Source organism: Artemia sp. Qi Xiang Cuo, chromosome 13 (genome assembly GCF_049724085.1).
Source record: "Artemia sp. Qi Xiang Cuo chromosome 13, ASM4972408v1, whole genome shotgun sequence".
NCBI lineage: Eukaryota > Metazoa > Arthropoda > Branchiopoda > Anostraca > Artemiidae > Artemia > Artemia sp. Qi Xiang Cuo.
Window position 1 is genome coordinate 41587014 of NC_142806.1, and position 24523 is coordinate 41611536.

At 34.7% G+C, this 24523-nt stretch overlaps 1 protein-coding gene across 3 annotated transcripts in view; it reads right to left on the bottom strand.

Moving 5' to 3' along the window:
- Nrx-IV (neurexin-4) overlaps positions 1–24523 on the bottom strand; it is an 89133-nt gene that overhangs the window by 24462 nt on the left and 40148 nt on the right. For all 3 annotated transcript variants that reach the window (XM_089099397.1, XM_089099396.1, XM_089099395.1), the window contains 9 exons: positions 24053–24256; positions 21747–21913; positions 17983–18156; positions 16921–17082; positions 13478–13694; positions 10258–10506; positions 6190–6315; positions 1901–1989; positions 287–560 (listed from right to left, as the gene is read on the bottom strand). In XM_089099397.1, coding sequence (XP_088955523.1) covers positions 287–560; positions 1901–1989; positions 6190–6315; positions 10258–10506; positions 13478–13694; positions 16921–17082; positions 17983–18156; positions 21747–21913; positions 24053–24256 — 1662 coding nt within the window. The remainder of the gene's footprint in view (positions 1–286; positions 561–1900; positions 1990–6189; positions 6316–10257; positions 10507–13477; positions 13695–16920; positions 17083–17982; positions 18157–21746; positions 21914–24052; positions 24257–24523) is intronic.

The following is a 24523-nucleotide window of genomic DNA, read 5'->3' on the forward strand; positions in this document are numbered from 1 at the left end:
TACGGTAGGAAATTTTGTGTTGAGGGCGATGGAGGTCAGGCACAGACGTTGCAATTAGACGTACATTGTCTTTGGTTTCGAGTTTAATGTAGTAAGATAAATGTGGTCACGGATCACACTATATGGCGCTTGGGCTTTCCAATACAAATCATATTATATTAAATGAAGCTAATCAATTTAATATCTCTACTCTAATGTTGATTGACACACATTTTGTATGACATTTAACTTGAATGTTATGCCGTTGCATGATATTTGAAGAAAGAGAAAAATCCAGAAATCCAACCTGAGTCACAGTTGCACCACTTATTTGGATCTACGCACGTTCCAAAAAGGCCACATTCACATTTGCGGGAACCAGGAAGAGCCCCGGCCCAATAATCCATCTTCTGATTACTTTTTGAGACCCACCACGAAAACGGCTTAAACTCTTGGTTGCCGAGATAAGGGGAATTCAAAAGTCTGGCCTTCCGACAATCATATCTTAACCTCTGTGAGCAAGTATATGAGCGGTTGATCAATAATTCCATCTGTTCGAAGCTGGCATCGTATTGTATGTCCTGAAAATAAACTTACGATAAAAAGAGTCCCGATTTGTGAAATTTTGTGGATTAGGTTCCTTAAAGTACTAAAATGATTAAAGTCAAAGGATCCCAAAATTTACTTTAATAATTTGATTGATAAAGTCTAATCAGAAGGATGGCTTCTGAAGAGAATGGCTCTGAAGGGAATGGCTCTGAAAGGAATAAAGATTGCATAAAACTGAAGTTTTTACTAATACTCAAAAATATTTTCCAATTAAATAATTTAATCACGTTGGTTCCTCTTTCCGGAAGTTTATAGATTAATGGTATCATCATTTACCAATAAAAAAACTCTTCCGAAATCTGAAATATTTTCCGAGACAATGAATGTGACTTCCTGTTTCTTCGAATATTTCGGTCATATCTCTAGCAGTCCTCCTTAGCAAAAGAGATAAAACATAATTTGACAAAATAGACTAAATTGAAAAAAGGCCCGAAAGCAGTCCCAATAGTCTACAAATATCTGGATTTTTCATGTTTTAAAATTTGTTTCTTTTTTTATAATATAAACCGTTCCCAATACCAAAAACTTGATTATATGTCAAATTACGGAAAAACAGCATGATCCTAGAAATCACTCACGACTAACATATGGGAGCATGAGTTCCCCAAATATTCTATGGTTTATAGAATTGGAGGAACAAAAACATACTGATAGAATTAATCAACAATTTTTTTGCAAATTGCAAAACGAGTAGAACTACCGAAATCTTTTAAATTTAATTCCCATTTTAAGTACAAAGAAAACTAATAGAGTTAATTCACAAATTATAAATTCCACTTAAAAAGATAAAGATTATGCAGAGCGAGATTAATAAAAGAAATACGTTTTTTTTCGAAGAGAATATACCCCACTCCCTTCTTGAAAAAGACTACACACTGAATCCATATATATTTATACGTTGGTAACAATATTTTCAAACGAACTAGAGATTAAGTGTGTAAGGAGCTCAATAACCATTTTTGCCAATATTGTGGTACCGCACGTTGAAGCTTTATCGGTAGGTCCACACTTTTATTTTTTCAAATAATAATTGTGGGGTAGGTATATGAAAGATTTTTCGGTTTGTAGGAACGTTAAAAAGTGAAATCAAACGATTTTTAGAAGATTAAAATAATTATTTATATTTACGATTGAATATGAAAACAACAATAAATTGTTTCTTGGATTTTCTAATACATTTATGGAAAGATAGTCTCGAGTTTTCATTTATACAGAACCAAGCCAAACCAATAAATATAAAAAAAAAAACGAAAACACAATAAATAATTATCATAAACTGTTTAAAATGTCCGTTTCAATAAGAGCCTTTTACCTGAATAAAAGAACCCGGTAGATCAAATCCATTTATACTAGTTGAAACTTCACTGTTATGACCAACATGAGTCAGCGTTCTACCATCGTCTGAAAAGAAAAAATGCAGGACAAATGTATCATGGAACCGAATCTTGAAAAACCAAACTTATACAGTGAATAAACATTATCATATTATCATAATATCACATTTTATCATCATATTATAACTGGAATATCCAATCATTTTAAAATGAGTTTGAAAGCTTCAACTTTTTTATTTTAAAAACTGGTATGTGAAAAATTAGACTTGAATCTCAACTTTCAGTTAGAGGAGACCGATTATAACTGGGACATTGAACTTTTTAGTGTCTTATCGTTCCGTGAACAATCTGAAAACGCAACTTAAGAACTACCATCTAGTAGTCCAAATGTGACTGAAGTTTGGTCAAGATATCTGAAAGTTTTCTTCAGCGAGTTTGAAAAAGTAAGTATTTATAGTTGTTTTGTAATTTTTTTTTCAGAATTTTCAATGCTTGGCCATTTCTGAACGCTTAAGCAAGTAAATCCACAATGGTTTCAGGTGATAGCGTATTCATCAAGGTTTAGAAGGTGCTAAGAGTTTGTAAGTTTAGTAGCGCCATCTTCGAGGAAAAAAACGAAAACATTGCCACCAGGGAGCCCTGGGACAAATTTGTCAGTAATAACTGGGACACCATGTCTGGAACAGTCTTATTGTGTCCCAGTTATGACAGGGTGTATAGATAAGCCCATATATATATATATATATATATATATATATATATATATATAATATATATATATATATATATATATATATATATATATATATATATATATATATATATATATATATATATATATATATAAAATCATATTTATATATAAACGGAATATTCAATCCATCAACTAAAGTGATGGACATAGCCTTCGTGCGATCTCTAAGCAAGCTATACGACTCACCGCTGACTCAACTATTTATGTGGTTGTGTTTATTTGATTATGTGAATTAGTTTTAGCGTCAGCTATGTTTTTTTTCTTTTCTTCTGTTTTTTATGTGGTACCAACCTTTTTTCTTATTTTTAAGGCTCCCTAGAAAAACTTTCTTAGTTTTCTCATCACGGTAAAAAAAAAAAAACCCACTAAGAATCCCACTTTCAAAGCCAGTTGATTGTAAGCAATGTTGTTTGTTTTTCATAAAAAAAATACATCTTTTGTTCCTCTAACTTATTAAGCCAAATTATTCATGTCTTCTATGTTCTGTTTGTTTTTAAATCGTATATATTAGATACTGCTTCAAACGGCTGAAACCCCTCACACGCATTTCATATGAAAAGAGTGCGTTCTTCTGTTCAATTAACTCTCAAAATATTAGCCTCACCCTCACTTCATAACAAGCACTTGTTTTCGGGAACTCATTGAAAACGCCACGAATTTATGAGGAAAAGACAGGCAAATGTTCGTGGAACGATGATCAAATGAAGGAGGCAATTCAGTCTGTTGAAGCAGGATGCCATTGAGACAAGCTGAATCAATTTACCGGCATTAGAAAATCTGCTATTCAGAGATACAAATGCAAGCTTGCCGCCCTGTCAGCTGAAAAAAAGGAAGCTATGTCACTTGTCCCAAATCGTCATAGACAGGTCTTCACTGGTGAACATAACGCAAAGCTGGAAGATTATCACATCACGAGCTTCCAAGCTCCATTACGCCTTCCACTGTACTCAGTTCCGCCAGTTTGCTTGGAAGTATGCACGGGCGAATAGTTCTGAATATCCCTCCACATGGGACGCCAGACAAATGGCAGGTGACACCTGGCTAGATGGATTTAGAGCTCGAAATCCTTCTTTGAGCTTGCGTGCTCCTGAAGAAACAAGCATAGCCAGAGGAACAAGCTTCAACAAGCATAACCTAACACTTTTCATGGACAACTTAGAAAAAGTCATTGTAGAGCAGAGGGTTTCTCCTTCTCAGATCTACAATGTTGACGAAACAGGGTTGACAACTGTGCATTGACCTTTAAGGTGTTTGCCCAGAAAGGGGAAAAGCAAATTGGCCAGTGCACTTCTGGGGAGCGTGGAACCTTAGTAACTTTGATTGGCTGTATAAGTGCGTTAGGAAATCACGTTCCGCCGCTCCTGATCTTCCCGAGAGTGAATTTCAAGGACAGGTTTTTAAGGGGCGCTCCACCAGGATCCATCGGAGCTGCAACGCCAAGTGGCTGGGTAAACGAAAGTGTTTTCAATCAGTGGTTTGATCGTTTCCTACTTCATGCTCGACCTTTCTCAGAGAGACCCGTACTACTTTTGCTGGACAATCACGAGTCCCACTTTAGTGTTCATGTTATAAGTGGTCACGAATTTTGTGACGATTCTAACCTTCACCCCAGACTGCTACAATAAGCTATAGCCGCTTGACCTGTCAGTGTTCGGCCCTTTGAAGAGTTACTACAACAAGGCTTGCCACGACTGGTTAGTCAACCACCCTGGCACTTCAATCAGAATTGATGGTATAGGAGAGCTTCTTGGAACTGCTTTCCCACTCGCTTTCACTCCAAAGAACATTATCAGTGAATTTTCCAAGCCAGGAGTCGTGCCCTTCACTAGATCAGCTTTCGACAAAGAACACTTCGCTCCTTCGGATGTAACCGACCGGCCGGCACCAGAGATCACAGATTCTGCAGAGAACACAGACGATACCCCACAAAACGAGACAACCGGTGATGTGTCTGACTGTTCAAAGGTGGCAGTTCTTTCTCCAGAGAAAGTCGAGCCTCTTCCTAAGGCAGGCCATCAAAGAGACAGTCGAAGAAGCAGCTAGGGAGCGAGAAGAAAAAAAGAGAAAAGTAAACACTAAGAAAGCCAAAGGGGATTTGAAGAAAGTGAAGACACAAGAAATCAAGAAAAAAGGGAAAGAATTTTAAGAGACTGGGCTTCGGGCAAGGCTCAGAACTTAGCGAGCAGTCATCTGTCGACAATGCCGACAGTTCTGATGATTCGCTCCATGTTGTAAGCAACAAAGAAGAAGAAGACTTGTCAATTAGTATTTGTGATTTTGTGCTAGTCAAGCTTCGATCGAAAACCAGATTATGTTACTTTGTAGGAAAAGTGACCGAAGAAGTAGGGGGAGAAATCACTATATAGTACATGAAAAAACGCAATGGAGGGCGAAAACTTGTCTGAACTGAAGAGACATCCGTGGAAGAGAAAAGTTGCGTAGTTCTTAAGCTGAGATCAGCAGTTGCGTCAGGAGGAACAGACAGAGTTGCCAAGCAATTTGTTTTTCAGGAAGATATGAGTGAATTTTTTCCATAGTCCCACCAAAAGCATCTTTCAGTAATATTTTTTAAGAACTATCTTGATGAAGATCACCTTAGTTTTATGATGTTTTTGAATATTGCTTACTTTTATACGTTTATGTTCGAAATTTCAGTAAAAAAAAGTAAGAAAACATGCACCTACCCTTGAGATGACAATATGTCCCAGTTTACCCCATCACTGTGTCCCAGTTATGGAGGGTATCGGGATAACTGGGACAAACTGACTGACACTAGAATTTTGCCAGTTTCAAATAAAGTAAGAGGGCTAAAAATCTGTAAAAATAAATGGAGAAACTAGAATGTTTAGGCTATCGGTTGGTTTTCAAAGCGTTTAGATAGTTTCATCAGCACTCAAACAATACCCAAAGGAAGATTTTTTGTCCCAGTTATGGCTGCCCCCCCCCCCTAATTAAGTAACAACCCCGAGTTTCAGCAACAAACCTGATTTCATAGGCGTGTTGAAGCACATAAATTAACCAGGCAAATACCGGGGTACTCCGGGAAAAGTGCCCTAAAATGCACCTTTTTCAAGTTTTACCACTCCCGGAATTATCTTATGACCCCTCCCATCCTCCCAAAGGTCTGACGCAAAGAGTACTGGTAACCTGCAAGAGTGAAAACTACCACTAGTCTCTACAACAACACCATTTAGCGTTTGGCACTTCTTGGCATTTGTTTCGGAGCTTAATAATAGGCCAGAATTAGTTTAAATAGTATAATTCGCAAAATAGTGTAGAAATAAGCGTTTGATCTCAGTTTCTAAAAAAAAAAAAAAAAAAAAAAAAAAAATTCGAAGCTTGAAAAAGAAAACCCCAAGAAACACTAAACACTAGATGGCATGGCATTGATGGGTTTTTAAGACATGGGCACCAGTTCCCACTGTTCCTTTGAGGAGTTCTTTGAATTTATCTTGAAAGGTGGATGGGGGCATTCATGCAGACAGAGTGCAAGATACAAGTGAGGCTACTTACTTAAAATTTCGCATGTTACAGGAAATGCGGGTAGAATGCCACTCCCATCAATGTCAATAAAATACTCCGAGCGACCATTTGAAGCTCCATTCTGGCGGTAGTTTTGACAAGACAATGGGTATGCAGCTAAAAAAAGCAAAAAACATGGAACAACTGAATATTTAAAAGAACAATGGATTTTAAGGTACAACAAATAAACAGTATCTTAAGCCTATGCATAAAACTAAAACCAGGGAAACTAAAAACTAAATCAAAATAAAAAACTGGTTTAAACCAGTTACCTTTGGATGCCAGATATTTAGCGATTAAATTCTGGAAATCCTGAAATCAACGAGATATTCAAATAATGAACATCTAGATATTAGAGATGAAGCGAGATTCACGTCGGGTACTTTTGACATGCTTGTCGCCACAAACTGTGTTAAAAAACAACAACAATAGGATGAAAAATGGCCGTCCTACTTGTCTTCAATGACAAATTCTACTTGAGCTAATATTTCTTGCAAAATATATATTCTGTATGTACAACCAAAGTTGAAGTAGATTTCTAGAGTTTCTAGCGTCTAAAAGAAAACCAAAATAATTGTCGCCACTGTCGGAAGTAAAGGGGTATTAAAGAATTAAGCATAAGGCTGTTAAAGGAGAGATGAAATGGCGGCTATAGATAAAGTTTCTAAGAAACTGAAAGTTAGCACTTATTTGAGTATTATTGATTGATTGGTTTGCAATCATGCGCTACTAACCTGGTTTTGGGGATTTTCGGGGTGGGAAATTAATTTTTTTTCTTCATATTTTTTTTTATTGGTATACTTCTATAATTGGTTTCTTCTCCTGTTTCTTCCTGACCATGGAGCTTTATGGGGGATACAATGTTGAAGTTTTTTTGTAGCAAATTTCATCAAATAAACTAACTATGAACTCAAATGGTATAATAGTTAAATGGTATAATAGTGTTATTTTGAATTGAGATATTAAGAAATTAGGGTTCAGTCCGTCCGAACCAGTCTGAGATTATAGATGCACCGCAAAACTTTGACGGAGTGTCAAACCGTGATATGATTGTAGAGAATGATGTAGAAAATAGCAAGAAAAGTTTAGTAGCTTGGAAGTCAAGGGATATTTATCATCTAAAAAGTTAGAATAGATATTAAAAGGATCGAAAAGTACACGGCTACTGATGAGTTCTTGAAATATGATGGATAGGTTGGAGATGCGATACAGAAAATTATGAAAATAAATTTTGATAAAGGGAGAGTACCTAAGGATTTTATAAAAAAATTTAATCACACCGTAATATAAAGAAGATCATGAGGTTGAATAATCAAAAAGCTAAGAGACATTTTAGTCAAAATCGTGTGAAATTTGTATTTAGTATCTTTGAAAAAAAAAGCGATTTGAACGAGAACCAACCATTTATATTTAGCTACTGAGGGCCATGTCATAAATAATCCTTGACGAACATGAATTGAAAGAGTTACAGTATACCTCTGCGTGCCAAGTTGCAGGAGGGAGGAATTGTCGGAGGGGCCATGGATTTACTTTATGTAATCCAATCAATTTACATAGATTTGAGACCTTTACCTCTAGGACTTATTCTGTCACCACTGAGACATATTTTTTTACCTTTTGATACAAAATAATTATCTTGATTATCTAATCCAGTTCCATGCGGTTACGGAGACAACTGGGGAGCACATGAGCATCAGGTTGTCTTTTGATTAATTTTAATTCTTAGAAACACTAGAACTAAAATTCCAAATTGAGTGGTCCTTTTCCCACTTTCTACAAAAAATCTTTTCAATATAATGACCTCTTAAAAATAAATAAATAAAATAACAGCGTTAACTATAATAAGTCATCTTCCACGAAGAACAATAAACTTAAAAAAGTCCCTATTTGTACTCTCATTCACCAGAAACTAAAGGATAGAAAGGAAGTTTTATTCTATAATTGTCGGATGAGAGGCTAGAATTCAATTCATCCTTTAAATATAAGCTTTAATTTAAAATTCACTTTGGAATCAGGCATAGTTTTACCAACTTATTAATTTATTTCTTTCGTTTAGAACTCTTGTGTTTTTAATTTATACGTTATTCAATGTCCCCACCTTCGTTTTTTCGTATACATACATGACTTGGATATTATTCTATCTTTATCCTATTTTGAGAAACCCAAATTTGGTGTTAATAGCTTCAAATACTGCTCTGATCTAAAAATATTTTTATGTTTATTCCTTCTTTGGAAACTTTATAAAAAAAAATTAAGATATAAGTAAAAAATAAATGATAGGCAGAAATTGACACAAGTTTTTTTTTGTCTAAATCTACTTTGTCAAGAAATCATTTTATATAAATCAATACACTTGTTACTGTGAATGTCCGAAAACTGATGAATGTCGACATTCACCGGCGAATATCCAAAATTCCTTTTTTTCTGCTTGGATTCAATTGGCTTTGCGAATCAGCTTTTTCAGTCTTATGCAAGCTTTGATGGTAAAAGTTAAAGTTCGGCTAGGTTAGATTAAATTAGGTTATAAATATCAGAAATGGTTATTAACCTAACCTAACCTGTCACCATCAAACCTTGCATAAAACTGGAAAAGTTGCCTGGCAAAGCTGAATAAATCCAAGAAGGAAAAAACGTATTTCAGACATTCACTGGTGAATGACGACATTCACCAGTTTCGGATATTCACGGTATCATATTTACATAAAAGGAAACAAATTACTTATTTGCACTAGAGTGTAACTAAATTAAATACTAAAACCAAGAAAAGCAGGTGAAGGGATGAAAAGTAAAAATTAAGAAACTTTCTACCGCCCGTGACAAGAGTAAAAACTAGAGATAAGAGACTTAAAAACAATGGAAAGTCTTTTGTTTTTGTTTTGCCATTTCATGGGCTCTCATGGAAAGTTTTTGAATTTATTAGTTTTCACCTTTTCATCAGCTTTTACTTATAGGGTTCTATTTGTAGTAATATTTTATAACTAAGTAGGAATATTGAAAAACCAGGTAAAAATATTCCACTATTATTTACATGCTTTGTCGCTGTCATGATGATAATTTAAACAATAGATTATTCAATAAATAACTCGAACTAAAAAGATAACTGATTTCTGCTTTTTCACTTAGAAGTGCTGCCATATAGCAGTTCTGCACAGCACTATGCAACTTAAACTTTGTTTTCTTTTGCTAATACCTTCTATAAGATGTCACTATCGATGGAGAGGGCCCCTTAGTCATCATTTAAGACGTCTTACATTATGCTTTTTTTTCTTTTGTTTCAATGACATATACTTTGTTAAATTAGAAATTATGTACAGAAGTGCTATGTGGCGGGAGAGGCTTCGCGACAAAGACCTTATGTGTGAATCTTATGTATATGCATAACTCAAATGTTTGTTTGCTTTTTTAGTAAGCTATGAGAGCAGTAATTGTTGAGAGGGGGGAGACTAGAAGAGAGAAGAAATTTAGGGGCTTTCAAAACATAGGGACTTACCGCTTACCAAAACTTAAAACTAGACGATAATTTTGTGATCCTATTCAAGTTTTGGTAAGTCCCTTTTATTTTCCTATTTTATGACCCTATTCAAGTTTTGGTAAGTACCGTTTTGGTAAGCTACAACAAAAGACGCGAATCCTAATCGCCAGTCCATCTATTTACATTCAGGTTACTCAACTACACTACCTTCTTTTTTAATTTGTTTATTTTTAACTGGTCAATATTACAAAAATAAAAAAAATTCTGCCTCAAAGACTAGAAGAGGGAAGAAATTTAGGGGGTTTCAAAACTTAGGGACTTACCGCTTACCAAAACTTAAAAGTTGGTGCTAATTTTGTGATCCTATTCAAGTTTTGGTAAGTACCAAGTTTTGATATAAAATTCTGCCTCAATTCTGCCATTTGGTTATGAAACATTTTTTTTTAACGAGGTTTAATCAATACAAGTTAAATAATATCAATAGTTTCACCACATCAACAATCACTTTCCACATAACGGAATACCCCCCCCCCCCAAAAAAAAAAACAACAAAAAAAAAACAAAGAACAAAAACAGCAAGATCTTACCAGTGTGACAAACAGCCCCAGTATAGCCAGAATTAGTGCAATTACAGGTAAAACTACTTGACGATTGCCTGCAAATGCCTCCATGCTCACAAGGATTGGGATCGCATCTATCAATCATGTGACAAGTATCGAAGATAATGTCATCTTTGGTGTATTCATTGTCTTTCCAGTTTAGAGGGCTCTTGAAATTACCATCTACGTTAATACTTCGAAGACATCCAACAAAACCAATTGAACTTGAATGACCTCCTAAATAATGACCAGATATTATATAGAGTATTAAGATGGCTATTCATTAGCATTCACATAAGGAACACTTGACTAGTGGGATTTATTCGAGGGTAGGGAAGGGGAAGGGGGGTAGATTCGCCAAACACTTCAAAATATACGAATTGTGTAAAGATTACCGCAAAATAGTAAAAACTCGCCATTTCTATGGGCACAAACCAGGGCCGTATCCAGGATTTTTTTTTCGGGAAGAGGGGGGGGGGGGATAAAACTTTATAAACACATCAACGATTTGCTAACAATTTGCTTATATTCATTTTTGTTACGTTTCTACGAGTCGGACAAACATTTCGGGGGTGGGCCCAAACCCCATAATACAACCCCCCCATGATACGGCCTTGGTGCAAACCCATATATGCCTGATGGAATTTGTAGGGAAAAAAAATGAGATTTTAGGCTGTCAAACGATCATATTTCTCACCTACCTCTACGTTTATCACTTCCTAAAAATCCCCGAAATATTAGCTGCTTTCCTTTCGTATACCTATTCTAATTTTTTTTTTCCTTTTTTTCTACCAAAGAGAGAGACAATTCGTTAAAAAAGTGACACACAAAAGAATAACTCCTTTTTTATAACACACTCTTTTAACACCTACACGCAAGGGTACCCATAGAGGAAGCGAATAAGGAGAGGGCTTGAAACTCCTCTAGGAAATCAAAAATGTAATCTTTTTGAACAAACCTATTTTTAAAGCATCGCCCCTTCCAGACACTCCTTGTAAAATGCAAATCTTAACGTTAAAATTCGAGAAAGTAGTTATTTCTTCATCCAGATATATTCTAGTATAACCATCAAATGGTTGTGACAAAGTCCGTTTCTCGTGCCACAGTTCTAGCACATATCTATTTAAAATTAACCAGGTACCCAGCATCTTACTCTTTCCTTCCCCCTTTATTCCATGTCCCAGACATTCCGCATCTTTTTACACCAATAGCTACCTACTTGATCATTGTAAATCAAATAATACTAACTCCAACCTAGAGGTGAACATATCTCCCAATTCGTAAAAGTAAGCATTGGTTTCAAACGAGAACTATTCTATGGTTGATTTTGAATATAAAAAGAAAGAAAAGAAAAGGGAAGCATCAGCGCTTCCCATGCAAAAAAGGGGATTTTCTGTGTTGCTCAAGATAGGGGACTGGAATTCTTCTATATGGGGTTTTCTGCTATATGTTGATTGGAATGATACACTTTTCATTGCCGTACGACAACATTTTCTATGGATTCGAAATTCTCATAAATTTATTTTCGTAAGAACTTTTCACCAATAAAATTAGCCAAAATAAAAGTTATCTTCCTGAATCAGCTTCAAATGACGATTTTTCCTCATTTGACAGTTTTTATTTCAAAATAGGTTTTTCAATTTTCGATTACTACGAGTTAGAGTTCGTTCTTTACTAGGTTGCGTCTGACGCCACAACCAATCATTTATTAAGCAATCAGTAAATTCTTTTTCCTTAAATTTTGTGGGGTATTTCTGCAGAGATATGCACAGACGGTCACTACTAGTTTAGCACTACGAAATAGAATAGGGTTAACTGTCTGTGTTAACAATTGAAAATATATTCGAGAGGTTAGTCCTCAAAATTATACGACGCCTTCTGGGAAAATGCATTTGTCATAGACAATCATGGACAATTGTACGTAGTACAACGAAATATACTGACAAGGGCTGCTTTTTCACGGCTCAATTGTTTAAAGGACGAAAAGAACCCCATAAAGTCTGCAAACTACCTTTTTTGTAACAATCAAGAGAGCTTAGGGGCAATGGCTTCTTAGGCTACGACCACTCTTAAACTCTTTGATAAAATGTAATCAAATCTTAATAGGTATCTTAGCGCCGAATTGATCACAAGGGACAGATATTGCGTGTACCAACCGAAACAACATCAAAATGATGAAATCTTTTACTTTTTAAAAATGTTTCAATTTTACGGTTAGCGGTTACAACATGGCAATAGGATGACTGGCAGATAAGCTGCAGTTGAATATGAATATAATTATTATAAATTTGATGGGTGCTGTTTGGAGGTTCGGTGGTTTTCGGGTCCGGTAAGTTGAGCTCTAATTATGATTTTTGTGTGTGTGTGTGTGTTTTTTTTTTTTGGTTTTTTGATTTATTAAGAGGGTTTTCTCCGGTACAAGTTTGCTTCAGGGAATCGAAGATGTATACTTTGTTTTTAAATAAACCCAGTTTTACTGTTACTGTTAAGATTTTCTTTAATTGGCTATATCAGATTTTTGTTTTGTTTTTATACAATGAAGCTCTCTCGGAAGCTCTAAAAAAACACAAAAAAACAGCAGTTAAATGCAGTTGAAACAGTTGAATGCCCCCCCCCAAATGACATTACAGCTTACCCCCAATAAAATAGATACCTATAGAATGCACAGATAGAAATCGGTTAAATCAAGTTCGATTTTGTAAATATATATTAGATAAACAGAGGTTAATGTTTTTCTATGCAATCACTTTTTTTTCCTAAAGGGGTATCCGTGCCTTAGCTGACGGTAATAAAATTTCAGAGAATGGCATGCCAGATTCATATTTTCTGAGCCTGGTAAATGTTTGATGGAGAGTCGATTTAGAAATATCAAAACAGCTGGAAATGCTATTTTATGGTTGTAACGATAAATGTCACGCAGTGGCGCATGATTTTCCTAACAGTCTGCAAAGTCCACACAAAATAAACAGTTTATATGTTCTAAAATTCTTAATAACGAAGGACATTCTATTTACAAAGTTCAAAATTTTGCATCAAAATAAATACGCCTCTCAAATTTAATATCTACTGAAATAAGGCGTATTACTTTTCACGAGCAGCAAAAGATGGATGGAGACCACAACCCCGATCAAATGTCCGATGTATCAACAATAAAGCCACGCAAAATACAAAGATTTGCTCACGTTTTCAAAATAATATTAAAACTCACCTCCAATAAAGTAAATGCCTCCAGAACGTACTGACAAAAACCGGGTAGTTTTGGCCGTAGTACCATCAACTGTTAGTTTTACTGAATTCCTACCAATTTGAAGTGTCACTGCATGCCAGAGGCCATCATTAAATACTTGTGCAAAGTTATCAAGTATTATCTTTGGTGACTGTTCAGCAACTATCTGGACTTTTAACTTGCCTCGTTCCAAATAGAGCTAAAATAAAACATTAGCTTACGAAGGGGCGATGATTATGTTTCTGATTATACCCATTTGTATTCTCATTCTTGGTTTTACCGTGATTGTCAGACAAATCCAAAGAATTTAAGATAAACAAGTAAAGAGTAAAGCCGGAGGATCTCTGAAAGTCTGCCGCAGAGCCCAAAGGGTCAGGGAAGCACATACTTTGAAAAAAAAAAAAATAGTTAAAAAGAGAAAAACGAGGATTATACAAGCCAGTGAAAAATTTCGTTTTTCACTGTATTGTGAAAAGCCAATGAAAAACTTTTCATTGGCTTGTATAATCCTCGTTTTTTTCTTTTTAACTATTTGTTTGTTTTATCATGATTAGCCAGTGTGGTCTCAGAAATTATTTACTTTGAGAAACACTTGACCTGTACGAAAAAAAGAGAAAAAAGTCAGCAATTTATTTTAGGAATTATTCCCCACCCCCGGAAAACTGTTAGCAACTGTATTATATAGGTTTGAGGAGGAACTACAGAACCGGCTCAAAACCTATTTAAAGACCCTCCCCCACCCCCAAAAAAGTTCTTTCAACTACTGCTACCATCGCTACCTTTTGTTTCTTTATTTTTATGTTCAAAAGCAGGCTTAGAACTGTCTTTTTTCTCTGATAGAAACTCTATAAAAAAATAAACTTGTTCAGTCTGGAATTAAATACCAGTATACTTGTAAAGTTAAAGAATTTGTAATAATCCTTAAAATCTGACAAACTAGGAATATAAAAAGCAAAATTTAAAAGTACCAATTTGAAATTATGCGTCCATATAAGATAGGAATAATTGATAGGAATAATGTCCAGGTAAAAAGTCTGACTATTAAGCTACAATGCATTGCGGTTGGTAGCCACGAGACACCAGTTCCAAACATTACTATTACAAATTCTTCATTCTTTCAATTCTTTCAATTATTAAAAACCCAAATTCCTGATATTCTCTAACTAAGAGCTCAAAAAATATTTTAATTTTATAATTATTTTCCTTTCCTTAAAGGGGACTCTTAGCATGCCATGTTACCTTAGTTCGGTAGTAAAACTCCTGAAAGTGATTAAAAGTTAGTAACAGAAAATTATAAAAATTTAGTATAAAAATCTCTAAAATTATTAGGTAAAGAATTGGAACTTCTGCAAAAGACAGAACTCTTCTTATTTAAAAAATTAATCAATGCAGTGAGCTGATATGGGCTATTGCTTTTATTAGTCTCGTGATAATTGCATTAATAAATAAAAAAAAGGCTGAAAATTTGTTTCCAGTCTTGATTTCTCACAAGCAATTAAGATAGGACCTGCTTTTTTGAAGATAAAAAAACTGAAGTCATTATTACCGTTCTTTTAGTCAACATACCTAGCCTCAAGGACTGGCAACTTATTCTACCATCACAAAACTTGACACATTTCCACTCAAGAATCTCGGCTGAAATTGTCCCGGGCGAATGTCCAAAATTCGAGAATTTATTGATTTAAAAAACAAGAGGAACTAATAAGAAACACTAATAGAGTGATGGTTGACTATGCTCTCCCCTTTATCCTTATCCAGAGCCATTGAAAGGGGAGGGGGTACAACTTGTCCTGGGCGTCCTGGCTGGGTGGAACACAGTAATTAATTTTCCTCCAGGTGCCACCAAACCTAGGAACAGCTCGGTCCTTATCTTATGTAAGTGATGGGTCTAACCGTTTACCCCCCTCCCCCCATGGCTGGCTAATTTCCAACCACTGTTGACTTAAAAAAGAATTAGAATTCTCAATTTCTGATAGAATGAGCATCCTCCGAAGTTTCTACGACCATGAGGCGGAGCAGGAGATAAGAAAAGGGGTGCCCCCTCCTCCTATACGGAATAAATTCTGCTCATTTTGGGGTTTAGTATTATCCCTTACTTTCATAATAAAAGCGTAGACCAGAAATATTCACAGAAATCCAGAGGGATTAAATACCAATTTCACACTTTTGATGCGTTTTTAGAAGTTTTTTTTTGTCCCTCCCCCTTCTGAAAAAATAGAGCTCCAAACAAAAGTGCTGAATACGGCCCTGGGGATTATAAATCAAGTTCTACTTCCACCCTCCTCTTGTCTCTTTCTTAGAGGTAATTCTTTATTTATCTTAAGACTCAATGAGAGTTGAGATGTTTTGGCATTAAAATGCACACTTTGAGGCATCTCCCTCCCTCCCTAACTAGTCAAAATATTTTTAAGGTCTAAAAAAATGTCTCTGTCTTAGATTTCTCTGTAGATTTACAATTTCAAACATTTGCATATAAGGGCTTTCAGCACCTACAATGGGGTTTTATGTTTGTTTTGTAGCTAGTGAGGGAAGGAGATGCCTCAAAGGGTACATTTCAATACCAAAACATCCCAACTCTAATTGAACCTGCAGACAAATAAATAATTGGTTCTAAGGGAGAAAACAAAGGGACGGTGGAGGAAGAAATTGATTTATAATCCCCAGGGCTGTGCCCAGGACTTTTGATTGGGGTGTTGTTTTTTCGAGGGGGGGGGGGGACAATTTTTTTTCAAAATACATCAAACACATGAAATTTAATCCCTCTTGATTTATGGGAATATGTCTGGTCGACGCTGCTATTATGAAAGTAAAGAGTAACATTAAACCCCAAGATGAGCAGAATTTATTCTATATAAGAAGGGGACTTTACCTTCCTCATCCCCAGTCCCACCTCATGTTCGCAGAAACTTCAGATGGTGCTTATTCAATCAGAAATTGAGAGTTCTAGTACTTTTTTATAAGTCAAAAGTGATTGGAGACCAACCAGCCGCGGGGGGTATTTTCCACAGGGTAAACACCGGCTCCCGTAAGTGATAACATTCCCCTCCCATTCTTATATTATCCAGAAGATGTAAACATTTAAACACAGTTGTTGCAATTTCCGGCATTATTCAACTTCTTAAATAGGCAAAAATATACGTTTATAAACATTTCCTGTACAACCTAATTCATGAAGTTCACTAATATAAATCCAAATGAAGTCACGTCCAGAGTATGCTTAAAAGAAGGAATCTTTTATGACCACTTCTGCAAGAGTACGTATTTGTTTACGTTTTCATGTCTGAGAAGCAGATATTCGTCTTTTAGTTTGCTAAAGTAATGTTATGATTAAAATAGTATCTTAGTCTCAGATATAGTATAGATTTAATCCAAAATATTGGGTTGACATTTTTTTTGTATTAAAAAAAAAAAAAATAGTAGCCAACCTTGAAATACCCAGGAGACATGAATCGATGATAAACAAGTAGACCATTTTCTTCAAAAGTACGAAAATCTAGTGACACAGTCATTGCTTCGATTGCTTCATAGCCGGTGAGTCGAGCATAAGAGTTAGCCGTAGTAAACGTCACAGGAACTGTTGGATCTCTCTAAAATAGACAATACGGGCTACAATAAGTTTCATAAACTGAACTTCTTTAAGGAAAATGCAAGGCATGGAAACTCCCAGATAACAGGTCATTGTACACGATCTGTAAACACAGCCACAATATACCAATGACCAGTTTTAGCTTGAACAGGAGAAATTATTATTATAAAGAAAAGTTTCATTTTACTATTAAAAAGATGCAGTTCGTTTAAGATAACCAAGTCCCAACGCGTATTTTAAAATCTGAATTTATTTAAGATAACTAAGCCAATAATCAAATCTATGGATGATTTTTCTTTTTAAAAAGTACTTTGGCTTTTACTATGTTTTTGTTGTTATTTGGCTTATGTTTGAAAAAAAAAAAAAATCCAATGTGTAAATTTTTCGTCTGGCACTAAAAACAGTCACCTTTGAAGATCGTATAAAACGTTTCTGGGCGTTACACTAAAACGTTAAACTTATCCCAAAACAACAATTTGAAAACTTGTACATTTATGCAGTCATAAGTGATGAAAAAAACTTCTATCACTTCTACCATTTAGACCAATCTTCTTCATCCTTTTTACACCTGTCAATAGGCAGAACTCCGAGACATTTTCCATGAATGAGTAAAATAAATATGGATATTATTTCATTTGATAAGTCAGACAAACAGACAGACTGACAGCTTTAATAATAATAATAATAAAAAAATAAGAGTATCCCTGATTTTTTTTTAACAACGACTAATCAGCATACCAGAACTAAAAAAAATAGTCTTATTATAGAGCTCTAGAAAAAACGGGACAAACGAAATACCATATCGGTTTGTGCTGGCCTTACCGAAACTAACTTATCTGGATCTAAAATTAAAGAAAAATGGAACAAGAGGATACCACGAAAATTAATTACACAGACTTACAGGACACGAATACAGGGTGCTAATCCTTTTAAACTGGTGAAATATCGAGTTGAAAGGATCCTTAACGGCTCTTATTACGTTTGTATGGTTGAAATACAAATTTTCCATGCATCCAGTAAAGTTCTCGGACACTATCATCCCTTCTCGTACGTTTGGAACACCGCCAATGTAAAACTGGAAAAAAGAAACTATTAAGAAACAGAATGATAGACAAATTGATCCATACGTTAAAGTTCTTAGACAAGCCATCATACCAGGTTTACCACTAAGACCAATAGATAAATCCTCAGATAAAATTATACAGAATAGAATCTTATAAACAAAAAGAAAATAAATAAAGATGCATTTAAAAAGCAAAAATAGCAGAATCGTTTTGGGTCAATTACACAAAAAGTAATAACCAGGGAGAGACTGATATCTTTTGGGGCCCTTAGGATAATGGTTATCTGCACTCCCTTCAGATAAAACAGATCCTATTAAAATATCATGTAGATCCATAAAGAAATCCCCAATAGCAACCTCTTCTAGTAATGAAACGCCTAAGACTGAGAGTCCATAAAGGATCTCCAATAGCGACCTATTCTCATAATAAAATGCCTAAGACGGAGAGTCCATAAAGGATCTCCAATAGCGACCTCTTCTCATAATGAAATGCCTAAGACGGAGAGTCTATAAAGGATCCCCAATAGCGACCTCTTCTTATAATGAAACGCCTAAGACAGAGAGTCCATAAAAGATCCCCAATAGCGACCTCTTCTTATAATGAAAAGCCTAAGACAGAGAGTCCGCGTCTCAAGTAGATTTTCGACTAATTTGGACAAAGAAGATATGTAAATAGCCAGAACAGAGTTAACTCGCGTGTGCAAGGAGCAACCTAACACAAACAATATGGGGGCTAAAATTACGGCAACCTTTTTCTGTTGGATTTTGATATACCTGGGTATCCAACTAATTAAAGTGCAAAAACTTAGGTCATTTTTCCGCTTGATCTTCAGACTTCCAGATATTCTTAATTAAGGGAATTTCATATTAAGCAAAATGAGTTATTCAATAGTACAAAACTTTAGAATAACTAGACATTTCTTGCACTGTATTTAAAAAGATGTGAATACGTCTCTCAAGCTTGGAGGACCATGGGCTGAAACCTATAATAGCCAGCATTATCAACACGGAAAAACCTAATCGCTTTTGGTACTATTTAGAGGTTCTGGTACAATGCTATACACTCGGACATTTTATGACGCAGTACAAAATTTCTGGCATATTTCGGTGTATTTTGGTTGCATTCACCCGTTAAAATCCTATTTTTTCGAAATTTACGTAGCTCATCCAGTCGCCTCTTAGAGATGTAAACAAAATAAAAGGAATTTTCGTTGAAGGCAAACTCACCGTAAAAAAGAAATTTCTCAAAATTTCAGACAAATCATCGCAGAAGAAAACATCGCTAAAAATTCGTTTCCTAATAGAGAATTAATAAAAAAAAGAAGTTTTTCAGATGGAAGTAAAAATCGAGGCTGAAACTTAAAACGAACTAAAATTATTACTTTGTAGGTTGTGACCATATATGTATAAAAGCAACTCAAATAAACCGATTCTTGATATTTCTGGTAAAATTTTGAAAAATAAGCTTTTTTACTAAAAACACAAAACCCACGCAAAAAAGAAAATAAGACTGTTTCAGGATGAGAAACATCCTTAAACAGCCTGCAGAAAATAAAAGATTAAATCTTAAGCCTCGTAATAATTTTTCAGAGGCCATAATGACGACATGGTTTTAGCGTATCATTTAAAATATCCTACAAAAACCCAAGCAAAAAAGAAGCAATATTATTTTTGCAACCAAAAAATCAGTAAGATTTTAAAATAACAAGAATTATTTATAAGGCAACTCACTGGCCCCACCAACCGTATTAACAATAAATAAGTAATATAAAATTTTAACTGTGGAAATGCAATTTAGTCTTATTGGATATCATTAATTTATAAACTATAGCACAAATCCTAGAAATCACATCTGTGATTTCTAGGATTATGCACCAAATGAAATGGATTTACCCCCCCCCCCCCCAAAAAAAAAAACCCAAAAAAAAAAAAAATATTATGTTTTTAAATCTTATTTAACTTGCTCGGTTTTATCATTTATTTCTTAGCCCCTACTAAAAACGTGCATTCAAAGAGCTAAAATTAACTTGAAGTAACGCCTTAAAATACCGTTTTTCTAAGGAATTTTTAAAGTTTTCCGTTGGTTGGCCCAGGGACCACCGGTCAGCCCCCCGCCCATGATTATTTTCTGAGTCGGCCACTGTAACTGTACACTTACTTACTTCAATACTTTCAGCATCTCTTTTAATTCCGCTTCAGAGGCAACAAAAAAAGGTGCTTCCTATTTTAAAAAGTTTTCTTCTTTCCCCAGTTAGTCTTCTGCAAAAGTTAACATTATTATTCTTCCTGTTGGACTAGCAGTTACTTTTAATTAGTTCCTATTCAAGGTTAAGTATAATCTTCTGAGACTGAATAGTTATTTCTTTTCTCTTGATTTGTTCACAGTTACTGTGCCATCTTCACATTTAACTCGCAATAATATAATTCCAAGTTATGCTTTCTTGGTGTAAGCAAGTCTTCATTTCTTTGAAGTTTGACCCTGTTTATTTGTTATGATTAGGTGCGGTCACGTCAATCACACACACTAGTAATATTACTGTAAAGTAATCGTTTAGTTCTCAATCCATCTAAGATAGAATTTATGGATTTTGGGATATCTAAGCAAGGAGTTGCTAAAGTTGGGATTGATGAGTTAGTTGTTTCTGGGTGTGGAATTAGAAGGGTTAAGATATATAGATATTTGGGGATTATTCTTGATGAGCTTTTATGTTTCCGTAGTGATTCTGACCAACTCCGTATAAAATTAGCCCAAAATTTAGGATGTTTACATCGATTGAAGTATGTTTTTCCTTTTTCAATTATTAAAATTCTTTATCATTCTTTAATAGAATCATACCTAAGATATTGTCCCATTATTTACCTAAATACATTTCCTAATCATTTTAAACCCCTCCAGACATTGCAAAATAAAGCCGTCGGAATCCTTGGTACTTTCTTTCATCGTCCTGCACGACTTCAAAATCTTTGTGAAACAAAAACTTTATTTTTATTTCTTCATATATTAAATCTGAATCATCTTAGGGATTTGCAATTATCGCTCTGGCATTATGACATTCAGCCTCCGGCGAGTTAGCTTTATGAATCACAAATTCTTGTCACCCCTATTTGCTCACGCCTGCCTTCGTCGGCTCGTTTTGGAGCAATCCCATTGATTAATTGTGAAACAGATAAATTTTCAATAAGATACAAAATCTCTTCTATAGCAAATAGGCTTATATTAAATACTAAATTTAAAAATCTTAATAGCCGATCACTTTTAAAGACTAAATTAGTAGAATATATTACTAACCTTTGATGACGGAGTGATTCTTCTTGATAATTTGTTTCTTAATATTATTTTTAGATTTTGCCATGCTGGGGTAGCCTCCTTTGTCCTTCTTCTATATGTTATGATGTTTGTTGGTTTATCTTCTTTATCTTCATTTTCGGTGTACTTGAACTCATTGTAATAATTATTAGCCTTCCTTTCGAGATTAACTCCCTGTCGGCTCTATTTAATTTGTTGTGGTTGATTATATTTGTACGAAATAAAATCTATCGATCTATAAGTGAGCTCCTAAATACAGGAGGGGAGCAAAGGGACAGTGAATGAATGAAAATACCTTTTCATTGAGATCAAGTCGACTGAAGTCTCCAATGAGTTTTTGTTTGACAATAACTCTGTCAACTGAGAATAAAATTGTATGTCGGTTATGGTCTATTTCGACATCATGCCAGAGACTGTCATCAAGCAGACTTCCAACTTGCAGGGTGGTAGGCACTCCTGACCCTTTAAAACAAAGTGAAAAACTAATTGAAAATGTATAATTGGAAAGAACGAGAAAGTCTTTTTTCATTATAACTTTTCATTTAATTAAACCTCAAATCTAAAAACACTTGCTAGGAATATAAGAAACAGGCAAAATAAGCCTAAGTGGTGAGCCTCAGGAAATAATAGATAGAAGGCAACATTGAGCAAGAGAAATAGAAACAGGAGTTATAAAAAAGACGACTGAAATGTTCAAAAGGGCTCATCAGCTTTGAACAAAGATGCAAGATGCATATAGAACTCGATATAAAGAGATAGTCCAAGAAAGTTAATTTTCTTAAAAATACTTTAACCAATTTTTTTTCGACAGGTTATTACATTGATTGATTTTACTGACTTAAATCAATTAAGAACTTCTAGGTCTCTTTTCTTTTTTTTATATAGTTTGTTTGACAGGCAGAGTTATTTTAGTATTAAATTGTTTTTAAATAAGAGTCAATATTAAAGAGAATTCTAAACACTTAAAATATTAAAACTAAGCCACAATACTCAGTACAATTCACAAGTATTACGATAGGTTATTACAACGATTAGATTTAATGACCTAAATCCGGGAGGAGCTTCTAAGTCTCTTTTTCTTTTTTTAGATAGTCGGTTTGACAGGCAGACTTATTTTACTATTAAATTGTCTTCAAATGAGCTTCAATATTAAAGAGAATTCTAAACGTTAAAATATTAAAACTAAGACACAATACTCAGTACAATTCACAAGTATTACGATAGGTTATTACAACGATTAGATTTAATGACCTAAATCCGGGAGGAGCTTCTAAGTCTCTTTTTCTTTTTTTAGATAGTCGGTTTGACAGGCAGACTTATTTTACTATTAAATTGTCTTCAAATGAGCTTCAATATTAAAGAGAATTCTAAACGTTAAAATATTAAAACTAAGTCACAGTACTCAATACAATTCACATGTATATAAAAATGTGCTTCGATATTGTAAAAGCAATAACGAAAAGGTATTTCTTTGAAATGCTGTAAATAGTCAATTTTAAAGCAGAATCCCCAAAAGGCACGTACATAGAAATTTATTTACGCAAGAATGGGAGAAGGGAAAGAGGATAAAATACGAAGAAATAAGCAAATTAGACAAAAAATTCGAAAAAATCCATGAAGCTTCAATGGGACAAGTGCCACCACAGCTATCTGTACATGCCTGACTCAGGCAGAGTTTTTGAACGTAGAATTCCTCACAAGAAAACATTAAAACACTAACACAGGTGTTGATTCTGGACAACTTTCTGTCGTTATCTGAGAATAGGAAGATAAATAAAACATTGTGTCTGCCTCCTTATGCACTGTGTTTCTTATTATGATTAGGACAGAAGTCACCAATAGCTTATTGACAATTTCTTATCAATTGTAAATATTTCTTATCAAAACAAAAAAAATGTTTCTTATAATTTTCCGAAATTAAAAAGTTTGAAATCTGAAAAAGTTGATTAGATAGCCGAATTGAGCAAAACAGGAATGTAAGTCATGTTAACTGATTAATTTCAATGAAATAATTAATTCTGCGTCATTGAGTATCTATCTTAAAAAACGGATAGTTAAATTTCCAGATTTTTTTCTGGTAATATTGATGGCGAGACAGTGGATAGCCAATACTATTACAAACCTATCACAGTGCAAAAACGTCGAAGGAAGAAAAAATGGTGATCATTTAACCTTCTTTGACTCCTACATTTCTCCTAAAAACTTTGGGTTTGAACAGGAGGGGAGATTCACTTCTGGCTCCCTTGGCTCTGGAGTTATGTGGGGATTTTATCCCCTCCCCCCTTATCCCGGTTTTTGTATTTTTTTTTTGTCATTCTGAGTAAAATCCATATGTAGAAATATCGATCGAATTCAATTTGAAGCTACAGGGAGTGCTATGGAAATAATAGGGACAAGAGGGGTGCATGGTAGCCCCCTGACCACTTTCAATGTTTTACAAGAGCACTCGCATCTTTCAATTCATATTATAATGAACCCTTCTCTTCTCCAAGTTTCTACAGCCAATTTTTTGGGAAAAAACACGAGAGACACATGGCTTTTTTTCAAGTCAAGAGTTCTACGTTTGTCTTTGGTTTTGGATTAAAGGATGTTGTAACTCACCCAAGTCAATATTTAAAACCAATTTGTTGTTGACAAGTTGCAATGCCAAATAATCATTTTGTGATCCTTGACTATACAGAATGATTCCATCAGCTCTGTTCGTCTTAAATCGAAACCGTATTGAGTCCTTTCGAGATGCTATAGGGGTTTCTGTCAGGTTCCGCTCCACATAAGCTCGGCCGTTGAAGTACAAAGTGTCATTCTCTAGAACAAAAACTCGATAACTATGGCGAAAATGGGGGTGATATATGATACAAATAAATACAGATTAAAATTTAAAGTCTATCCAATTTCAAAATAATTTTCAAATTTTTAACTACCAATACCTATTCTCTGTAAGCAAGAGATCAAGCAGTCTATGGTAGAAAATTGTAAGCAAAAAATGAAATCACTATTTGCAAAAATATTTTCAGTATGAAATATAAGGGCACATTTACATAATTACTACCAGGTGGCTGGGAAGACTCACCT